Below are 24,026 nucleotides of genomic sequence, written 5' to 3' on the forward strand. Positions count from 1 at the left end.
GTGCGTTTAATGTGGAGAGTGGAGTCATTTTCCCCTCTAATGAGTGTGTGTGTGTATAAACTGAGTCCTAATAGGATCAGCAGAGTCCTTTAACAGCCCACAGTGCACACTGAGGAACAGCTGGAGGGAGTTCACTCTCTCTACCTCACAGACACAAAAAGACAATTCTGCAAAACCCCTGATTACTTTCAATTTTAAAATTCGTACTTTCTACAATATCTGTGCACGGCAACACAAGACGAAGTATATTTTGAAAAGACACTATGCATGTAAAGAGTGGACACTGACATGCCGTCCCTGTCCTAAATTGATGCTTGAGAGGTACCTGGAGCGTGATGCAGTGGAAACCGCTTATAGTGATCACGTCTGTCTGGGTCAAATTGATCACTATAAGCGGGTGATTATTATAACAGAATTTTTGTTGCTATGCATCATTTCTCATTCAGATTACATCTAATTGACATTTGAATATTTATTACATGAATACAAAGTAATGAAACGGACCGCTTCGCTATTTACTGGCCCCGCTTCTTCTGCCTTTTCCCTCACCGACGGTGTGGCACTGCTGTTTTTGGCCGGCTGCTATTATAGACATGCAGAAAAGGGCTGTTTCTATTTATTCCTGTCGCTTGCATTGAAAGCATCGCAACGGACGAGGAACGGCTGATTGGTGAAGTTGAAATGAAATATAAGATGCATTTCTAAGGGGTTCAGTGACCCCCCCCTGAACCAAAGCAAACTGTGCCTATGGTTGGGAGTGAGAATGTGTTGCCATACTGTAGTTGCCACTCACAGATATTGTATAATTTAAAAACACTGACAATGGACCTTATCTGGGGTGTATCATCATCAAAGTTGTTGTCTTGGCTACAAACTTTCACCTCTCAAGACAACAGTAGATGAGGGTTTGACGCTCAAAAGATGGATTTTAGTGGTGTTTCCCTTTAAATCCTCCTCTGAACTATAAGTCAGTGTGCAGGGAAACGGCTGCTACAAACATAATTCAGCCTGATGACTTTGTCAGGATGAAAATCTGCCCTTTTTTCTGCAACTCTGCAAACAGGAACCGAAGAGACCCGGACTATGTTTAGATATAAATCCTCTGCACAGAACAAAGCCTGTATAGTAAGAGGTGCTTCAAGTCTGTTGTTCATGAGCACTGGAAGATAAGTTAGCTGGTGTGTGTGTTGTTGTTGTTTTTGTTGTTGTTGCCTGGGGTGTATCGTGTTACAGGCGGCTGCTGCAGCGAGCTGTGGTAACTCGGACATCGTGATCTACTGGCTGGTGCCGGGATTTAATTCAGACTGCAAACAAAGCCAGGGCGAACCCACAGATGGTCCCATATATCCAAAGGGAAATCTTGTCAGGGGCATCTATCCAACAACACGGCAAAGAAGAGGAGTGTGTGTGTGTGTGTGTGTGTGTGTGTGTGTGTGTGTGTTTTCAAGCCAGAAAGAGGATTTAACCGTCACACAGACAAAGTGATTCACAGCTCTTTAAAGCCAACAAATTATATTCTGATGTAAAAATAGAAACCAACAAAAATATTTTTTATTCCCCACTGTCTTAGTTTAAAATAATGAAATATTTGATTTGTCGTGAAGTGGATTGTTTGATTGTATTCTAATGTTCTAATTTAACTCTTAACATGAATTTATTTGATAAGTTTTATCACAATATTAGCAGCGTAATAAAGCTTTCGTGAGAGTCAGCTCCATGGATGTATAAAGAGAACTGGAAAGAGCGTTGGAGGCGGAGAGTTGCTCAGTGGAGCCAAAATGAATGAATCACACATATGATGTTTGTCAATTTAAAACATCATTTTGCAAGTTAAGAAAGTTGCAGTTTGTTGTAAAACTGTTTAAGTATCAGACTGAAAATACGTAATTAGAAAGACTACACACCCAAAAGTGTCATAGTGACGTCTCTCTCTCTGAAGCTACGATGCCTGTGTGTTTCGTACTGGGATGTACTCACACCAGCAACCGGTCTGATCGTTCTTTCTCTTCCCGGCTGATAAAAAGACCAGGAGTCGCTGGATAAAACACATCAGGTCAGATAACGTTTCATTTGTGTGAGGAACAAAGCTCAGTTAGTTAGCTAGCTAGTGTTGATGACGTATGTCGTGCGAGACGAGAGATGTAGTTCACTGAGCGGTTTCACACAAAACTAAATGATACTACGACAAACTGAGACTTTCTTGACCTGAAAAATTATCTTTTAAATTGACAAACATCATATGTGTGATTCATGGCGCAATTCAAACGGGATCAAAAAAATATTTGTCTCTGAAATAAGGTCCCATGGGATCCACCGGAAGGGGGCGGGACTTCGCCTCTCTATGTCATCAGGTGACAGACATGGAAGTTGTATTACCACCGTTTGGCCACTACGAAAATGTGCTTCAAAGCCCAGCGCTCTTTCTGGGGGCTTGGTCAGGTCAGGTCAAATTCAGGCTAAGATGGAAGCAAGGTATTATCGGTAAAGGGATACTGTATGTTGGCTTCATGATTGCAAAACGCAGCCAGAAATATACAAGATACATATGTGAAATTCAAAGTCTGTATTGTTTAGGAGTGGATTTCTTCTGTTTGGGAAAATGGAAAAAAAATGTAAGTTGATAGTTTGCAGCAGCAGATATTGTTGAACCACACAGCCAGAAGATGGTTTGGTTTATTGACGAAATCCTGATATATATTTATTAAAACATATCAGACTTTGTCGGGGATAGAAGGATTAAATCCAGAACATGTTTTACTTTGTTGTCGTTGGTGTTTTGTTTTGAGTCTACTGAACTGAAATTCAGATATTTATTAGGGCTGTCAAAGTTAACGTGATAATAACGCATTAATGCTAATTCGTTTTAATGTCACTAATTTCTTTAACGCAGCTTGAGACTTTTAGGTTGTAGCTCAGTTTTAAAGCTAGAGTGAAGATAGTGGCTTCATATTAAACTAGAAAACCTAAGAAATCCATCTGCCCTAAACATGTCATACTAGCTTGTTGCTAAGGAGGTTAAATAACGTTCCAAACTTGCGCTAAATTTTGGCGAGGAAAAAACTGTCATGGCCATTTTCAAAGGGGTCTCTTGACATCTGACCTCAAGATATGTGAATGAAAACGATTCTATGGGTACCCTCAAGTTGGCTGATAAACAGTGTATTTAGTATATTTTGTGTATGTCTGTAAATTTTATCCTATACCTGCACCGCCTGCTATGTTCATACTGTATATTCCTATTTATTCTATATTTTATTCTGTACATTCGTCTGCTCTTTTTGTACTTCTGGTTAGATATTAAACTGTGTTTCGTTGTCCCAGTACCTGGATACTGTGCAATCACAATAAAGTAGAAGCTGAACTTTCTAGTTGAACGCTCCTAAACGCTCTGATCCAGAGAATATCTCAGTTTATTTCCCTGAAGTCCAGGTCTGGACTCAGCGTGTTTAAACTGGTGTCACAGTGAGCTGAGAGGACTGCAGTCATTATACGTATATATACGTGTTAATATTTGAACTGTTCAGATAAATCCAACAGCGTTATCACACATTTATCAACGCTCCGTTTCCCGCTCTGTTTATTGACTCTCCTGAAGTGCTTTGTCACTCTGAATCAGACTGAGCTGCCATACATCACTCACACACACGCACACACACACACACACACACACACACACACACACACGCGCACACACACACCCACACACACAGTATTGATCTGGAGGTGGGAGCCATAAAACGAGAGGTGATGGATCGGTGCGGTGGGCGGCTCGGCCTTGTCGCTGCTGATTTTCATGCCTGCAGACGTGAGCTCTGTGCTGGCTGATCGATAAAGAGGGCCGGCCCATATCTACACGTTCCTCCGGCACGTCACACCTGGAAAAACAAACAGCAGAGAGATGTGCTCCATTACAATAGACACACAAGAGTCTGTCATGGTGGTTCACTAATAACTAGAAACATCATTCATCCTCGTTCTGGGAGAGATTTGTCATCATTTCATTGATGTATTTGAGCACAAACGTCGCATGTTGGTATTATTATTAAAACAAGACATAAAGTATAAAGACCCGCTGTTATCTGTCGGTAGAGGCCCCAAACGTCGTCATATGCATAGTAAGGTGGCTATATTAAAAGAAAAAGACGGTTTTGTTAGAAAATGACATATTTTGAGGATGTGAAAGCAATGTGAACTGAAATATAATGCTATGAATATCAACAGATGTTAACTGTTTTGTTAGTTTGCAGGAAAACACATAGTTCATTCAACACTTCACTTCATTCCTCTGGGGCAGAGAGAAGAGTTGAGATGGTGAACGGTGGCTTTACAGGTGGTCGTGGGTGAGTGGCGTGGGTGGGCTGATGTTGGATGAGGGCTAAGAAGCGGGTAGATGATCCTGAGGCACAAGAGAAAAAGCGGTCAGTCTCCAGCAAAAAACAACAACACACAGAATAGTTGTCGGGGCCTGGAGAGTGAGACGACCACAGTAGTTGTGATAATGACCCGGCACCGAGAGGGAGAAGAGCCAGGTGATAGCAGGCAGGTGTGCTGGGAGAGTGAGAGAGGTGACGAGCAGATTGTTGGCAGCCGTGTTGGTTGAGCAGGGACCAGGAACCAGGAGAGAACGCACACAGAGTAGGAAAATCAGGGCTGCCGACAAAAAGGTCTCTCAGGAAGGTTCATAACGGAGTGAAATGACCCGGAAGTATCTAACTGACAGCCATGATAAGAGCTGTTTGAATCCTCTAAATGCTGAGGAAAGGTGTTTCAATGCTTCCTGTATTATCTCATTTAGCATAGGATGCACTGGAGCATCCTTTACCAAAGGAAAGGAGATAATGCCGCCCCACAACTCCTTGCGGCTGCAACTTTTATAGCGACGCAACATTCGGCCATTCATGAAAACAAACTTATCTTGTGTAATATTTCCAGACAGTCATATACTAATTGGGATTCATATTGATAAATATGAGTGGGCAGTGACAACCATTTAATTTCACTTCATTTCTATTTATTTATGTCAAACAAGTAACAAATAAGTAAAAAACCCAATCAACACGAGGGAGAGACAGGTGCATGGCCGTGACATACTGTGACATACTGTATAGGTCCTTTAATTGTCTGTCACTGTGTGGTTTGTTGTAGGTCTGGGCAATATATTGATATTATATCGATATCGTGATATGAGATTAGATATCGTCTTAAATTTAGGATATTGTGATATCATAATATGGCATAAGTGTTGTCTTTTCCTGGTTTTAAAGGCTGCATTACTGTAAAGTGATGTCATTTTCTGAACAGACTGTTCTATTATTGTCATTATTTCCACATTACTGATGGTTATTTAGCAAAAATCTCATTTTGTGAAAGCACCAATAGTCAACCCTATATTGTCTCCATGTCAATATCGAGGTATTTGGTCAAAGATATTGTGATATTTGATTTTCTTCATATCATCCAGCCAGTTTGTTACTGATTCCGGTGTACACACACATTTCTGAGCATTTCTACTATTAAAGCTTCAGTAGGCAGTATATTGTAATTCAGGTGTTCTGAGAGATAATTAGACTTCTGCACCTCCTCATGACTCTGTTTTCAGGCTTTAAAAAATCTAGCCTGTGACGGAACACTTTGACCAATCACAGGTAATTTCAGAGAGATTGCGTTCCTATTGGCTGTGCTCCGGCTGGTGGGCGGTGCTTGATATTTCCTCGACTGATCTCAACATGGCTGCCGGGTTACACATTTTCTAATTTTACAGCTAAACAGTACACTACAAGATGTTTCTGAAAACATTTGAGGCGAGAAATAGGCATTACAGTAACAGAATATTGATTCATATTTGATCAGCGCTGCCTAGTTTGACCGTTTGATCGGAGTTTACGAGTGATTGACAGTTGCTCAGAGACGGCAAGGCTCCAGCTCGTCTCTGATTGTTTTCCTCCGGTCTGTGAAATCTTGCAGATGCCATTAGGAGCACCGGAGGACAAAGAGGCACATGATTTTCATGCACTACTGTCAGGATATAGTGACCGTTTTTATAAAATTAACTTTTTTTAATCATATTTGCTCCAATTCTACCCACTACTGCTTTAAAATTAGTAGAGCTGAAATTATTAGTCGATTAGTTGACAATAAAAAAATAAATTATAGCCTTTTTGATAATCAATTCATCTTTTTAATCACTTTTCAAGTTAAAATGTTGCACATTTGCAGGTTCCAGTTCCTCATAAGTGAACATTTGCTGCTTGTCTTTGTTATAATAATAAACTAAATATCCTGCTTGTCTGATTCTGAGGGTGACATCACTGGGAACTCATGATGGGAATTTTTCTAGTATTTTCTATAAAAATAGATTATAATAGTTGTAGCTGCCAGAGGAGGCTGGCCAATAAAGGGTGCTGCCCTGCCTGAGTCACACACAAAAAAAACATTACTACTACTACTACTACTAATAATAATAATAATTCAAATTATACAAATTGTCAATATTTGTGTTTTTTAAATGTGGAATGCACCCAGTAATATATGTAATTTGATTTTAATGTGATTATATTTTGTATTAATAATCTGAATCTGTAAAGTAACTAAAGTTGTCAAATAAATGTAGTGGAGTAAAAAGTCTAATATTTCCCTCTGAGATGTAGTGGAGTAGAAAGTAGAAAGTAGCAGAACATGGAAATACTCAAGTAAAAATACAAGTACCTCAAAATTGTATTTAAGTACTTAGTTACATTCCACCACTGAGTACATTTTATACTGTTGTGTTTTTCAAAGCATTATTTACTCTTCCTGTTGGAATAAAACAATTGTTAATATTTAACTGCAAAGTAGTAATGTGTTTTCTGATACCTTCACTTTTTTTGCATTAAATCACACCGGGATATTTGCTGAAATTGATTGAATGTGGCACAGCCCTATACCTAGAAAACATTTCCACCAGCCGTCTCTGGTAACTGCTCTCTGGGTGCCTTCTAGTTTTGTTTTTATTTGGCTATAAGAACAGTCCGGTCACGGTGATGACGCACGAGGAACAGAGAGAGAGAGGCTGAGAGAGAGACTCCTCTCTCTCTCTCTCTCTCTCTCAGTCTCTGGTGTCCTCACTGAGCGTCCTGCTCTCTGACTGAAGGTGTTGTGTCAGTGATGCTATATAAAGGAGGAGGTCTATGGGATGTGATGCTGAAGTAGATGATTTATAATCTACAGGTTTCTCTCTTCTCTCTGTCGGGGTGTCCGGACCACCTGTCACTTCTTCTTCTGAGGACAAAGTGACACACAAAGAGGAGAAAAGAGGCAGAGGCGCGCGTAATTCCTCTGTGTGTCTTCCACCTCGCCATGCCTCTCCTCCTCCTCCTCCTCCTCCTCCTCCTCTGACCGCCTCCTGCTTCTTTCTTCCTCCTTCTTGGATGAACTTCTTGGGTGAAACTTGCTGCCGCTCGCAGCACTGACACATCATGAAGACGACTCGGAAGTGTCGCGCCCTGCTGTCTGTGTTTCTGAACCTGGTGGCTCTGTTCTTCTCCACCACCGCCTTCATCACCACGTACTGGTGCGAGGGCACCCAGCGCGTCCCCAAGCCAAACTGCAGCAAGCAGCGGAGACACAACTGCATCGACTACGGAGTCAACGAGACGGACCAGAACAAGGTGCACTACAGCTGGGAGACCGGAGACGACCGCTTCCTCTTCCGCCGCTTCCACACCGGCATCTGGTACTCCTGCGAGGAGAACATCCACGAAGCAGGTGGGCACATCAGGCCAGAGGTTGATCACTTAAAAAAAAATAATCTATAGCGGGATTTACAGTATGTGATTCAGCATCTTGGTTGGTTTTATCCTCAGAAGTTTTCTTTATATGCTTTTAAATCAGAGCACGTTGTCACCGCCTGAATCAATGAAGCTATAACAGGTCAGTAATTACGCGCAATTAAGCCCTAATCTAATCCAACATGTTGTTTATTTGAGTTTCGTCTGGTCAACATGTTCAGGAGGGGTATAAAGGTTGTTCTGATGCGTTTAGGGTTTATTGAACACTGTGTGTAATTCACTGTCGTTGGATAGATCACCTGTAAGATTTGGATCTACAAGAAATCATACTCTCAGGAATGGAGCTTCTCATTAGATTAGATTAATCAATTAGTTGATTTACATGAAATTAAAGGGACTGTTTGTAACTTTCAGAATTTCTTGTGTCGTATCTTTCCTGCGACAGTGCTGTTGAAGTGATGAGGAAGGATGCTCCGCGGACACTGTTCTTGCTGGTATAACAGAGTTTATTACAAACAAGCAACAAATGTCATAACGAACGTCTAGAACGTCCGGAGGTCTCAAGTCAAATCTGAAAGTCCTGCACTTCGGGGCTCTCGCGCCTCCTTATATCGGGTTCATGTCATGCAACATCTGAGCTGAGCGCATGACCATGCATGGCACCTTTGTCCTATATGTTTATCTTTCAGCACCTGGACATTTCGCATGACCCTGTATGGATCCCTTGTCCTTCATGTTATCTTTCCCACATGTTTACAATTAGGGGCCTCACGGTCTTGTGCAAGACTTGAAAATATACCACACTTGTTAACAGCGAAACCTGTGGCCGTTAAGTCAACGAAAGTCAGCGTCGGGCTCGCGCTTGCTCGCTCTACATAGACATGAACGAGCATCGCTCAAAACAGTGAGGCGACACACGTCAGCTAAAACCACAATATCACTCTAACAGTAATGTTAGCTGACCAGACGAAGGTCTCTCCATGAATCAGTGCTGATCCTAGTGTTGGCTTTTCCTGCTTCAGCCTCCCGACCGCGGCCGGAGGGAGCAGGGTAGACACCGGCACCCGGTTGGAGACGACAACGTTTCTCGTTGCGGAGCCCCGTCACTTCACAAGACACGGAAAACCTCTGTTGGTCTGGAGGAGCTGCAGCAGTTATTTCTGCACAAACGTCCACTGTACATTCACTAGATATTCTCAGAGCTAAACTAACTCTTCTGCAGTGTGTGGTGTGCGCGCATGCACGCGAGGTGGAGCGAGAACGCGCGCGTTGTGTTAGTGAAGGCGAGCAAGCAGAGGAGCTGTCTGAACAGCCTATAGCCACACGCGAGCGCGCATATGCGAGCGTGCATGGGACACCGACCCGGTAGATTTATACCTGTAAGAAGTAACAAACAGTCCCTTTAAATCAGAGCACGTTGTCCCGCCTGAATCAATGAAGCTTTAACAGGTCAGTAATTAAGCGCAATTACGCGCTAATCTCTGTGCGTAAAATCCACACCATCTCAGTTCGTGTCAACCAAAATGTTGTTTATTTTAGTTTCGTCTGTTCAACATGTTCAGGAGGGGTATAAAGGTTGTTCTGATGCGTTTAAGGTCCATTGAACACTGTGTGTAATTCACTGTCGTTGGATAGATCACCTGTAAATTACTCTCAGGAATGGAAGCTTCTCATTAAAGCTGACAAGATTAATCGATTAGTTGATTTGCATGAAATTAATTGGCAGCTATTTTGATAATTCTTCAAGCAAAAGTACCAAATATGTTCTGGTTACAGCTTCTCAAATATGGGGATTTGCTGCTTTCATGTCGTGCAATATAATAAAATGGATATTTGTTGGTTTGGGATTGTTAGTACGACAAAACAGCTTAGTGAGGCAGACCGAGATAAAGGGTTACTGACTCTGTTCTAACCAGTTTAAGGTCTTGAAGACAAATACTGATGTTTCCGACTGGGCACATTTGTGCTGATAATGAGTATCTGTGAGATTTACCACATCCTGGTCCTCAGAGGAAGAACCAAACCCCACCAGAAACAGCACAGGGCTGTGAGGGGATTTTGGCATGTTCTTCTTGTCTTTTAAAAAATACGTTGGTGGCCGGTGTGTTTTTAGAGAGGAGGCGGTAGAGGAAGTCAGTGGTCAGGGAGTCCCACAGTCCAACGAGTCAATCAACAACCAAGAGCTACAGCAGCTGCAGGTGCATGTGTGAAGACTGTCGTGAGAACATGCAGCGGACCTAACTCAGAAATAGGATGATCCTTTTTGACTCTGTGACCTGTTAGCCTCGCACGTTTTAGCTCCATGTATACGTGATCATAACAGTATCCAGGTTCCTGATCCTCTGTGTGCAGGTGTGACGCCTGATGAAATCAGTTTAAATGTGTTTAAAACTACAAAGTGTGCTCGATATTACAGTCACTGCCCTCGCCGTCCAGAATAGCAGAGGACATCCCAATCGAGAGAACAAGGACGATGTGGAAACTGTGCTTCCTAATTATAGTGATCCAACATTTGCCTCACATTTCAGGTGAAGGATAATCTTCTTACCTTTAAGACTGTGTTTACGATCTGTATGAGTTGATTATGTTATTATGAGTATTAGGCCTTTTTTAATACAGCAGGGTTTATATAGCCAAAGCCGTTGCACACTGAAACGTTCAACACAAAGCAAAACGGTGCACTGCACTGTTTTCAGAATCTGATTAGACGTGTTGTCAGGACGGCGTGGGGGTGTACAGACAGAGCCTGATTGACTCTCCAGTTATCTTATTGGTGCATTGAGTTGAGTGAACTCACGTTGGGTGCACTCCAAAACCAGACCAGCAACTGTAAAAAAAAAAAATACCACAAAAGTAATACCGCATGCACGACACCGTAAACAACACCGACTAATACTAATATATTACACATGGCTTCTGTTGTGTGGAAAGATTAAAGATGAACCACCTGCTGCCGTTTCATTATCACCTGATTTAGGGCTGCACTATTAATCGAATATTAATCGCGATCACAATTTTGGCATTCCACAATTTATATGACCCTGCAATGTTGATGTTTAGAAACTATCAGCCGGCCACCAGGTGGCCATAGAGATATTTTGGTTTCACTTTTGGGGAGCCGTCATGCCGCTGCACGCGCACCCTACAGCAGCAGCCAGGGAAAGACTTTCCTGAATGTTGCGGCTGCTGTCCAGAGTAGAAAATTAATATACTGTATATTACTCATTTAACCCATCAAAACTAAAGTGCACTGAATTCTGGTAAAAAACCTTATTTTAAGTTTATTTTAATGTAAAGATTTGTACATTAGCAGGAATGTGGCACAACATGGAAGTGAAAGCAGTCTGTTTGTTTAGCTGTGGAAGTGAAATACAAATATTTTGTCAGTAAAATCAAATCACTTTGGCCATAATCGTGCAGCCCTAACCTGATTCAACGTCACACCTACAGGCCTACCGCCTCATATTCCACCTGCACCACATTTCTCTTGCCTTTACGTAACAGGTCAAATAGAGCGCAGACACGATCAGCATCACAGCTCCAACGTGAACCCGAGATCAGCCAGAAAATAAGTGTGAACACCTGTGTTGTTCAGGGCCTTTAAACAACATTTACCAGTAAAAACATCAGATTTATTAGAGTTAAACATCATGATTGTGGTTGTGTTGTCTCTCATCTCTTTGAGAGTGAGGAACTCTCCAGGAAGCCCAGCAGGACAAAATATGGAGGATTTCCTGCTTCACTCTATGTTTTATTCAGCTGTTTGCTTCGTTTTGGAACCAAATCAAAATGTATGATGGTGGGTGTCTGGACTGAAGCCAGTGTACATAGTTTATATATTGTTTATACATGCCCAGCTCATGACTGGTAAACTATACATGCACTCACCGATAGGACCAGGGACTACGGTGATGAATTCAGTTTAATGGAGCAGACGTTTGTGGATTTAGATCAAAAGTGAAAAGATATCGAACCAATTATTAAAACTTAATGTTTTAAATGATAGTGTTTATTTTACTGGCATTTTGATGCCTTTATTTTCACTGTAAAACCTTACCAAGTATATTTATCTAATTACTAGTCAAAATATCTCATAACACCTAACATAAGACAGAATCACTTAACAAGTAACATTTCAGTGAGATACAGTGACTTGTTTTTAGACAAAGCATCTTGTAAAAATATACACACAACATCTCCAAATACTAGAAAAATATAGCTCAAAATGAGTTTTCCCAGCTAATTTCAAGACCTCTTTTTATCTTATTATTTAAATATTATTTAAAGAAATTTTACAGGCGAATTTTCACTTGTTCCATTGGCAGATTGAAAACACATGTATTCATTGTTTTTGTAAAGTGGCCTTTACTCTACTCAACTCATTAAAGGATCTGTTGTTCCTATTTCTTGGCAAAAGTGGTTGTAAAGTAAAGTCTTTTCACATATTAGTGTTTTGCACAAGTTTAAAAATGGATTTGTGGTTTTCTGTTCAAATGAAATCACTGTTTAAGGCCTTGATATGTTTTACGTCTATTTTATCAGGACAAATCATCTTGTGTAATTGCTTACAGGATAATATCCCACACAAACCAACCACATGTTTTTTTAACAATATCTTTTAAAAACAGCCTGAGACCACTGTTTGTGTCTCGTGTGAAACCAAAAGTCAGCGTTGACTTATTTTAACTTGCGTAAGCTACATACTGTTACGTGACAAACATACTTATTTTAACTCAAACCATGGTCTTTCCTTTCCTAAACCTAACCAAGTAGTTTTGTTGCCCAAACCTAACGTTAAATTGTTTCCGCGGTGCCGGCACATCATTTTACATGTCACATGTCACCACCACGTAATACGCTGTTAAGAGATCGTGGTCATCTCAGGGATTTCTGTGAGATCACGTTGATGGCACTATTTTTGTAACATTACTGTGAATTTCTATTTTAACACCAACTTTGCCGTCTTAATAAAGTTTTTGCTCAGTTAAATAAATTAAATAAATAATTAATAAATATAAAGCACCTGTCAGTTCTCATGTATGCAGCATTCTTCAATGTCTCTATTACTGTTTTGTGTTTCTGCCTCTGCAGGATAAAGACGGTTTGGATGTCACATATATCACCGAGCAGAGAGTTATGTTAATTAACATTTTACAGTGAGACTCCCTCCTACTCTCACTCTCATTCATTCATTCATTCATCTTGTCCTCTCTGACTGCTCTCTCTGTTACTGTTTGTCTTTAAAGAACAATAAGCCGAATTTAAACCACCTCTTATGTTCCCCGTAATGATGACAGGCAGCAGCTCATCCTGAGGAGATGACAGACATGTAGAGCCATCAAACATTCATTAACTCACAAACATCAGCCTCAGTAATTCATAAACATCAGAACTCAGAACATTATAAATTACTTCATGAGATGTCACAAAGCAGTAAATCATAGACGATCAAGAGAGAATCAGTTGAGAGGTTGAATTACAGTTACATTACGGTACAGGAGAAATGTTGGTGCCTCAAAGTTTATCACAACTTGGCTCTTATTTTTATAGTTTTGTCCATTATTTTCTATCAGTAATGCTAACATTGTACCCACCAAGTTAATATCCAACATGATCTCATCCCTACTCGTCATATTTTGCCACTTAGGCAAAAGTTCCGTGGTTAACGTTGTAACACATAGTTAACATTGTGAAACGTGGCGGTTAGGTTTAGGCAACAAAACTACTTGGTTAGGGTTAGAAAAAACATCATGGGTTGGCTTAAATTAATATGCTTGTTACATAAGTTAAAGTCGAGATGAAATGAAAAATGCCTTTTTAACCCTTTTAGATCACATCCTGGTCATATTGTGCAAAAAAAAAAAAAAAATCATAGTTTTTGTATGAAATCCAGTCATCTTTCTTCCTGTTAAACAAAATATAATGTGTGCTTACATCAGCTTGTACCAACCAATTTCAACCGATAACATCATGAGATCCATCCATCAATCAACTTTTGACCGGATCGACTGTTATCAGGCCATTAGATAGACGTTATCAGTCACTATAAGCACCATAGATGTGGGTCATTAGGGGCCTACTACGCCTACTACATTGTAAAAGTTAAAGTGAAACTTAGAGGCAACACGTTCTAACATGTTGAAAAACTGAATGAAACGTCACCTTTTGAACACAAACAAAAATACTTTTTTAGGTTTTGGCAACAAAACTACAACTTCTTTCTTGTGTGTTGATATTAGTGAGACCAGGCTGTAACATCTCAAATCTGGGAACACGGTGACTTTGCTAAAAAGCGAAATGAGACGGTCAAACAGGCTGTAAATAAACCACCTAAATCACTAGATTTGGAGGTCAAACTGAAAGAAAAATGTCATAAATAATCCTTCATTATGTGAAACATTGTGAACACGACTACAGCAGGTCACAGTTGAAGTATGACGTGGTGTGATGGATGTTTAGGATAAGAAGCCTTTATTGATCCACAGAGGAGAAATTCAGGCGTTGCAGCAGCACAAGAACAGAAATAAGCAGATAAATAGTAGAAGTATGTAAAATTTAATTAAGAATAAAAATTAAAACGAACTACAAGAGCAATTAAACTCAATATTACAACACAAGCAGTACAGTACCAGTGTTGCACTTAATCTAATAGTGCAGTATCAAGCAAATAGAATTTTGGACATCATTTTACTGATTAATTTACTCCTATACCAAAAGAGATTTGTGATTTTTTAAAGCTGACAATGTAAAGGATCTCAGAAAGTGTTGAGTGTTTGAAGTTTGAAAGTTTGTATTTTCAGTGAGTTCAGATCTAAGTCTAAAGAGTTCACGGTTTAATCCCCTAGTTCATCTCTTTAATAACTCGTAGGGTATAAATAAAGCGGGAAGCTTTGGAACGAACTTCCCTCTCTCAATCAGAATAAGAAATACTTAAGATACATAATACATAAGAAAATATAAATAAGAAATAAGTATGTAAAAAATGTGCATTATACTACAATATAAATACTATACCAATGGAAAAATATCAATAATATATAACAACAGTGCAAATAATAATGCTGAAAAATGGGCTCTATCATTGAGTGTGTAAAAATGCAAAATAGTACAAATAAATAAGAATATTAGTTTAAATGTATTGTATAAATAAATGCCAGAATAAACCATTATTGCACATCTTAATTAGTGTGAATGAACATGTCTACCATATTCTAGACTAGACTATGGATAATTAAATAACCTTTAAGTTGTTAACGTCTGTATGACAATATAAATGTCTGTCTTAGTTTGAGCAGTTTACAGTAAATGTTTGTACCGGTAGTCGCACGGAACCATTTGTACGGAGCGTGTCCCATGAGGAACACAAAGCGGCGTTGCACGTCGTCAGTAAGGGCAACTGGTTAAGTCGGCATCGAAGGGTTTTATAACCGACTTCCACTCCCTGCTTTTTGGTTTGGGGTTTTAGGGCTGTGTATTGTCATGAATCTGACGATACGATACACATCACGATACAGGGGTAACGATTACGATTGCGATATATTGCGATACTGTAAGCAAGGCGATATATTGCGATTTTTTTATATATAATTTTAGGAAAGCTGTCATAGTATAAAGAACACACCACCATATGCATACAATCTGAGTAAAACATGTTTATGATTTTATGCAGTCAGAGCAGTGGGATTTGCATATACAATATAACAGTCCCTGTAACATCCAACATCATAGCATTACTTTGAGATTATGCATATCTTTGCAAATGAAATAAAGTATTGACTGAGTTAATCTTTGCATGTAAACCTAGTTAGTTAAAAATCGATACAGTGTTTTTGAGAATCGATACAGTATCACAAATCATAATATCCCGAAATTCAATATTTCCAATATTTTCTTACACCCCTATTTGAGATGGGACTAAATATGGCGGACCCTCCACGCGATCGTGCAAACGGAGTGGAAGCAGGTAGGGAGAGGGTGGATTGGAATTGGGCCAGAGTCTCCCAGTATGAAGGGGACTGGTTGGATATTGTTGCTCATCAGCATCCCACAGAGACAGACACAAGGTGTTATGGGACAGAAGACAACAGATGGCTGACATTTTACTGAACAGTGAGAAGGAACCAGAGGTTGGAAGGTTCCTGCATACAGAATATTTGATTTTTATAGACTGTCTGGTCTAAAACATGTCACCTAGTTCTACTTTCACATGTGGGAAAAAGTATTTTTGGGCCTAATGGCATCATGTGACGGACACAGAAGTTGTAGTTGTACGAAAATTGGGATCAACGACCGGCGCTCTTCCTGGGGGCTTGGTGCAGATCAGCTTCATCATTTTTTTCTAATTAGATGTCCAAAACTGAGGTCTCTCTCTCTCTCTCTCTCTCTCTCTCTCTCTCTCTCTCTCTCTCTCTCTCTCTCTCTCTCTCTCTTTCTTTCTTTGTGTCTGTTCACTCCAAAGATGCCACTGAGTTTGCTCAAATATTGGTAGGCACAATTCTGTCTCCTATATGCAAACCTACGCCCTTATACCACAAAAACTGTATTAGAGTTGAAATTACTACCTAAAATGTTCACCTCACACTTTCTGGGTGCGTACATAAAAGGCCACCCATGATATTTGGCCTCAGGCACCAACATCCAGACATTGTTTCAGTCTCTGCATCTTTTTCAGTGTCTCAGTGCTGGTCAGTTTTGTACAACTTGCCTCTATTCATCCGTCTCACTGTGCTGCTCTTCAGAGTCCCTGTTCTCCTCTTCTACCGACAGCCTGCTGTGAAAACAGCTTCACATTCAAGCATTTAAAGGGATGATTAAACAAGTCGAGTTTCTCTGACTTCTCTCAACTCTTTAACCTTTGTTACTGTAATCACACATCGATGGTTTGATTGTGATATCATTTATCCTGCTGCTGTCACATCTGTGCTGAGAGACATCGACAGGGCCACCTGGGGAATTAAAGGTTAAATCAAAAACACATGGTGACTTCAGTGAGGCTTACTAACTTCATTACATCACTACAATCTGGCAGGACGGGCGGAGAGACTCGTAAGCAGCTCAGCTCCATTCTGTTTAACAGCAGTAATGAGACCAAAAGTTCATTTTGACATCAAACTGAGTTTTTTATAAACTCAGTTCTTTCAGAGGTAACATTTAATTAACGTGTGTGTGTGTGTGTGTGTGTGTGTGTGTGTGTGTGTGTGTGTGTGTGTGTGTCAGCAGTAGTTGCTGTTTAATTGTTTCTGTCATGAATTTCCCCAAATGAATGCAATTAAATTGAAAGTGTATTAACTGGATGATTGATAATTGAGTTGTTGTTGCTGTTTTACGTTTTTGGAGTGTTTCTGATTTGATATCAGATCTGATATTGCAGAGTGGTTAACTCCATATGGCAACCCTGTCTCCTAGAAATTATGTTTAACTAATTTGCAACAACAAATATGTTTGTCGCGTCCACCAAAATATCTGATCTTTCAATACAATATCCACCTGTAGCAACTACACTTGTCACATTTTTAGTGCTCTATATTAGTTCTGATTTGTCTAGAAGAGGATTTTGCTTTCCAGGTTTCGGGGTTTTCTGTTGTATTCCCTTTTTCGTGCATTTGTTTAGTGTTTCCTGTTTTATTTTTTTTATAAGCCACTCTCCTCATGTGTCATGTTTGGTTTTACTTCCTGGCTTTGTGTGTATTCCTGCCAGTTTTGATCGTCTGCTCTGCCCTGATTAGTTTCACCTGTCGACACCTCCTCTGAATCAGCCTCCTTAGTTCTTCCCAACCAATCAGCTCCTCTCCTGTTCCCCAGTGTTTTTCCCTGCCAATCAGCTCCCGGCCCGTTCTCCTGCCTAATCACCTCATTCCCCTCACCTGAGCTTCTCCCCACCTGCACTTCACCCTCTCGTCAGATACGTTTGTTGTTTGCTGGTTTTCAGCTCAGTCTTTGTTGGATCATTTAGTTATGAGAGTTTCAGTTTTGCTTTGCCTGCTTTGAGTCGTGCATTTGAATGATTTTCTCCAGCTTCATGTTGTCTGGAGTCTCCTGCATTTGGGTCCACCTGCTCCTCTCTCCATGACAACATTATAATTAATGGTCCACAACGTAACTGGGAAAACAAATTAGTACATAAATAGAACTTCTAGGAGACGGGGCTGCATATGGAGTTAAAATAACTGAAGATTGTTTGATGGTTAACAACATTCACAACCGTCCACACCCAAATCTAATCCTATATTTCACTCTACAAAATAAAGTTGTCACTGAAATTAAATGTTGAGAGTTAGAATTGTTCTATCTGGGCATAATTCATAGGATACTGGGCTGGAAAACAAAGTTCAGGCTATTTTATATCATACTTATCTCTACTTGTAAAACATGTAACGAGGGTAAATTGACACGTGTTGCTGGACATTCGTTGGAAAACGAATGAAAAAGGAGGAAGAAGAAGACATCATACTGGTTGTATGAGGATAGGTTGAAATAAATGTAATGTAGTAAAAAGTACAATATTTGCCTCTGAATTTTAATGGAGTAGAAGTATAAAGTAGAAGAAAATAAAAATACTTACAGCAGTTGAATACATGTACTTAGTTACTTTCATTTGTGTGTGAATAAATGAAGGTACTTCTTATTAAAGTGGGTTCTCTCTGTGCGGTCTGCACCTGATTCGGCTGAATAATGTAGACAGAGTCACCACTGTAGAAGTGATGGTACGTTAACCGTTGTTTCACAGCACCATTCATACTCATTAGAGCTGCAATTAGCCCCAAATGACATCGGATCAGTGATTAAACAGACTGCGGAGGTGCCGGCTGCAGGGTGAGGGAATAATGAAGGAGTGATGTGAAACTAGAGACATTTAAAAAGCACCTGAAGCCTCTTTAAAATGAATCCGTTCCGTTGCAACCCGATGGACTGGGAGCGTGATGATAACTGGGATCTTTTTTTGGTTAATTGACATATTAGAGTGCCGTTTTCTCCCATGAGCATGTGGGAAGGCGTAGGAATACTGATTGTGCTGTTAGTTAGTGCTGTCGTCAGGTCACAGACAAGCCCGTTCACTCTTTAATTACATTTTAGATTCATGTCCCAATCAGACGCTGAGCTAGTCACCTTTTGGCTGAGGCACTCTTTGACTGCAGCTCACCGAGTCATGAACACATTCATCTGTTGCCTCCTCCCTCCTTCTCTCTCTCTCTCTCTCTCTCTCTCTCTCTCTCTCTCTCTCTCTCTCTCTATTCCCTCGAGTTTTAACCTTGGAAAAGATGAATTATAATACTTCAGAAGAGTTTCTGGGCAGGATTTATCAAATAGCATGCTGCATTTATAACAGGGGAGTCATGGAGCAACTTTTAGCTGCAGGTATTATCAATTTATTTTATTTTAAAGTTGTGGAACTGGCAAACAAAGAGGAGGACTCAAATGCAGAAAGGATTTAGACACATCAGATGGTTAAAGGTGGTTTACTGGATGACCTTTAGGATAACAGTCTGCACCTGGCAGACAGGTGGAATCAGACAAACAAAGAGAAGAATCAGCAACAGGTTGATGAGGGGATGACGGACAGCGGAGCTGGAAGGTCAGAGGTCAGATCATCTTCAGGTGAAGGAAACTTACTAGCCCAGTCAATTTCCCGACTAAGGCCTTCAGCCCTGAACCCTCAGGGACCTGACTGAGGTCACATGGTAAATGGTTGAGTGTGAGAGGCTCCAAGGACTTGAAAAGGTATAAATATGAATTGGACGGCACTTTGCAGTGACATATCACGATTAGAGATGTGACGGTGAGGAAACATAATGGGCTCAAAATGTCTGCGAGAGAGCCCTCAAGGACTTGATGATTTGACGGTGGGTCAGCCTTAAACCCTTACGGACTTCATGGGAACACGCCACAAATTCTGTGAGTTTGTGAGTGTGGACATTGGGATTGGACCTCTGAGGGAAACCAGAGGTCAAATGTGACGTGACAAGCGGTGTGTTTCAATAATCGTTTGGTTCTCCATCACTTTGCCTCGGCACCAACTGTCCACTTAAAAGAAGATTTAATATGGAACACGTTTGACCTCTGCAGACTCCAGAAACACCAGTGATGAATCCTGAAACTGTGTGCACAGATGGTTAAGTACAGGCAGTAACAGATAGTGGTTCTTGCGATGCATGCTGGGTAGCATGCACAGTATGAGTCCCATTCATTTTTCATTCGCTCCCTCGGTCCCTGAAGGGTCGATCTCACAAAAGTCTACGTGAGTTTTCATGGTATTTGAACGTGACTTGTGCTGCGTTCATGTCCAACACGTTCTCATCCCAACTCGTCGCTTTGTCACGCTCCTTGGCGTCACTTTAGTTTTACATCAAAACAACTATTATATAACTACTTTCTCATCTCTATCTTTCTTCCCAGATAATATGAACAACACATTACTGCTTTGTACAAAAATAAATGATAGAGTACAAGCACCATCTGAGATCAACGTGAAGCTGCTCACCAGTATGTTTATGTTGTCAGTTTTCTGGTGTACTTTATACTCAAAACCTCCTAATTAGTTTGTAGTTTGGAGCTTGGACACCATAGACTCAAGTTTCAGCTCAAGTCTATTTCAGCCTCTGAAACTCAAATCATCCTCCTCAGTATCTTCATCTATTGTTTGGGCTTCAGTGTGAGGGAGCTGATTATGGATGGGCCTGCCTGCTACCTGTGACACTGCAGAGGCTGAGTTATGGCTCGTGTTGTAGCCGCTGATCTGTGACCTGCAAGGTCCCTCCGAGCTCCGATCAACTCTCTGCAGGCGGAGCGTGCCGGGAAATATGGAATGAAAGCCAAGATGATAATGCATTATGCAAAACACTCCCTACATGAATATTGTACTAAAAATAGCATGAAGTCACTATTAAATACAACTGTGGAGTGTGTTACAGGTGTGGATATAAAGTTTGATGAACCCACTAAATATAAACACTGTGACACGGTTACTGTAACGTAACTAATGCTACCAGATATTTTAAGGTAATTCTAATGTCTTGATCATTTCTTGGCAAATTTTATTATGGGGTGAATCTGAGTTGAATTTTTTTCAACTCAGTGCATTCAGGGCGCTAATGTAAAAACACGAGGCGCTCACCAACGCAAAAGCAGTGTGCAAAACGCTTTACTGTCATTGAAAAAGATTACAAAAAGCCCCCCCCAGACTGTCTGATTGGGGCCTAAATGTGACTTGACGTTGTGAACACGGGACACGAATGAACAGCTGATTGTAACGTGAAAGTGAAACATGATGCACGGGACACAAACGGCAGTCTCCAGGATGAAAGACTTGTGTTTTTTGGGAATGAAAATGTTGACCTGGCAGTCCATTCAATAGTTCTTGAGACATTTCATTCAAAACCACAAATGTCAACCTCATAGTGGCGCTAGATGAAAAGTCAGAGGATCACCAAAGTAAGATGGATTCGTCCTCTGGGGAACATGAATGTTTGAACAAACTTTCATGGCAATCCATCCCATAGTTGTTGACATATTTCAGTCTGGACCAAAGTGGTAGAACGACCAAACGACTGCTAACCAACTTCTATTATCATCTGTCCAGTTATTCTGGCGTCATGGCTGAAGACGCTATCGTCACATAAAGTCAGTAAAGGAGACACTGACAAACTCCTGTGTTGATACTGAATGACTCATTGTGTCCCTGTCTACTAGCCTGACACATTATTAGCTACTATTATCGGTTTGACGCACTGACACTAACGCTCCTTTCTTCCTTTTCTCTCCACCTTGTGCATTCATTTTCATCCTTTTCTCCTTCTCATTAATCACCTCATCCTCTCTACCTTCCTTCCTCCCCTCCCTCTCTTTTCTCATCCTCCCTCTCTGCTTCATTTCACCTTGTGCTCTTCACCTCGTTTCCTCTTTGCATCCCTCTCTTCCTCCCCCCTCCGTCTCCCCTCTCTCAGGTGAGAAGTGTCGGAGCTTCATTGATCTGGCCCCGGCGTCGGAGAGAGGTGAGTAATGTCCGTCATTAGGCCTCGCCGCCACTCCCCACCGCTCCCCACCTGTTCGTTAGGAACTCAAAAAAACTAAAAAATATATACACACATCTTCTCATTGTTTGATTTTGGATTCTCTTCTGTAACACAGAGTTCACATGAAGCTTTCTTTTTAAATATTCTAGAGATCAGACAGATCTAGATTCAGTCGTGGGTACTGTAGTTTTGTGTCTGGCTGTAAGAAGGACGTCTAATTATAAAGAAAATGGTGTGACGTGTAATTGAAACCAAGGTCATGGTGATCCGCTCCAACAAGAAATGAGTTTAAAGTGAGAAGATGGACGATTTCAAGGACAGATTGTGGTTATAAACAAACTATGGGGAAGGTCAGCGAAAGATGGTGGCCATGATTAAAGAAATTGACATGCTTTGTTGACAGACAGCAGTTTTAGTTTGTTCAGTCAAAGTGGCACTTGTCAGGAAAACTTAAGAATAGGTCATTTTTCAACACAATGACTTTGATTAGGTTTAGAAAGATTTACATGAATTGGGTATCACTGTAAAGCTGAGACTCTTATGGATCCAATGAGCCCAACTGTATTCATGTGTGATGATGTTAGTCCCCATAGTTGCCATTTCATTGTAGTGAGAACATTTTTATGAAACTTGACCTCACTGTATACAATGACCTGTGGTGACCTCTAGGATAATCACAGCCTCATGAAACTTTACAGCCACAAACTAGAGACCTAGAGCATTCAGAGGATGGATGGCTTTCTTAGCTAGATTGACAATAAGGGGGTTTCTGAGCAGTTTCCAAAACAGAAGTGCTTGCCATCTAATTGCCGAAAAATGCAATTCTTGCAGAAATCTCCAAATGTTAAAAGTTTTTGATACCAAATCACAGCATGGCTTTTTCTACAGTGTTCCTCAAGGTCTTGGTGTCTTAATGTGGTATTTTGGAGGGATTATTGATCATTTTTATCAATTCTCGAGTGGTAAAAAATGTTAAATTTAACACCAAATCTGTGTAAGAAATGGTTTCAACTCAAAAATTGCTGCAACAACTTATGAGACATAATAGAGCATGGGAATGACCATCATATACTTATTATCATGTTCTACGCTCTTATGCACTTACTTATACACAATTTTTTTTAATTGATTCATTCATTTATTCGATAATTTTTATTTCTCATTAATAACTAGAACAACTTGACACAGTGATGAGCTGCATCTCAAATTAATCTTCAGGTTCCCAGCTCTATTGTTGACTATTTATCTACCCCTCAACATCCCCTGTCCTCCACTCCTACCTCTCTAAAAAAGAGGACGGAATAGTAAGGGGTTAAAGTTGAATGCTTTGTTGACCCATCCTTCCAACCCGACCTCATAACTCATACTTCCTAAAGCCGCAAGATGTCTTTGTCACTTGAACCAAAACATGTCGTTTTGGGCATTTGGAAGGACAGTTTCCATCTTCGGCATTTGAAGAAACAACTAATGCTGTCGGTTTTCTGGTGAGAACAGTCTCTGAACCACCAACTGTCCAGACTATACAGGATCAGTCCGCTGCTGCTTTCCTGTTTGTCCTCATCTTAGAGGACAAAGAGAAGATGATGTCACCTTAAGGCCTCAGTATTCTTTAAACAAACTAGTTTGTTCAACACGTCGTCCAAAAGTGTTTCTGGGAGTTATTTAGTCCGGTTGAATCGGACTCGTGTTTGGTTTCCCCCTTGATACAATACAAATGTTTGGGCAGATCTGAACACAGCAATCATACTCAGGCACAGCCCAAAACAACCACCGAGACCCTTTAGAGAATGTGGTCTCAATAAGACCAATAAGAGGATCGAACGTTCTCACGTAGACTCTGATTCCGTCATCAGAACGGTGGTTTCAGAAGCTCTTCGTCTGAAGCATCGTAAAGCCTTCATTGTGATTATACTGACGGAGGAGGGAGTAGAAGTAAAAGTGACATGGATTAATTGATATGAAACAAGCTCAGTCTTTTCCGGTGTGTTGTCAGGTTTGATTTATGGAAGTTATAGGGACCTGTTACCTCACTAAAATTAGGATGACGCTTTATGTTCACATCCAGAGTTTAAGCCAATTTCCCAGAGTTGTCACAAGAAAATCGTTGTGTTTCCATCATCAATATACAGAACAACAATTTACCTCCTTTACATAAAGTCTTTCATTGGCAGCATGTCCTCTTATATAAACAACGGAACAGGTTGTTTGCCAATGACTCCTAAAACGACATATACTGTATGACCATTCTTTT

The 24,026-nt window shown here is 40.5% G+C and overlaps 1 protein-coding gene and 1 long non-coding RNA gene across 2 annotated transcripts in view; one reads left to right on the top strand and one right to left on the bottom strand.

Annotated features, from left to right (window-relative positions):
• Positions 1-4,780: 4,780 nt before the first annotated feature.
• LOC119502494 lies at positions 4,781-12,511 on the bottom strand. Its single transcript, XR_005210086.1, has 3 exons — positions 12,500-12,511; positions 11,958-11,962; positions 4,781-4,909 (listed from the first exon to the last, which is right to left on the bottom strand). It is a non-coding gene; the product is annotated as an uncharacterized LOC119502494 (long non-coding RNA).
• The window catches only part of gsg1l (gsg1-like), a 30,186-nt gene continuing 13,266 nt past the window's right edge, over positions 7,107-24,026 (top strand). Inside the window, exons 1-2 of the mRNA XM_037793518.1 lie at positions 7,107-7,743; positions 21,707-21,754. Coding sequence (XP_037649446.1) covers positions 7,455-7,743; positions 21,707-21,754 — 337 coding nt within the window. The 5' untranslated portion in view covers positions 7,107-7,454. The remainder of the gene's footprint in view (positions 7,744-21,706; positions 21,755-24,026) is intronic.

This window comes from Sebastes umbrosus, chromosome 14 (genome assembly GCF_015220745.1).
Source record: "Sebastes umbrosus isolate fSebUmb1 chromosome 14, fSebUmb1.pri, whole genome shotgun sequence".
Lineage (NCBI taxonomy): Eukaryota > Metazoa > Chordata > Actinopteri > Perciformes > Sebastidae > Sebastes > Sebastes umbrosus.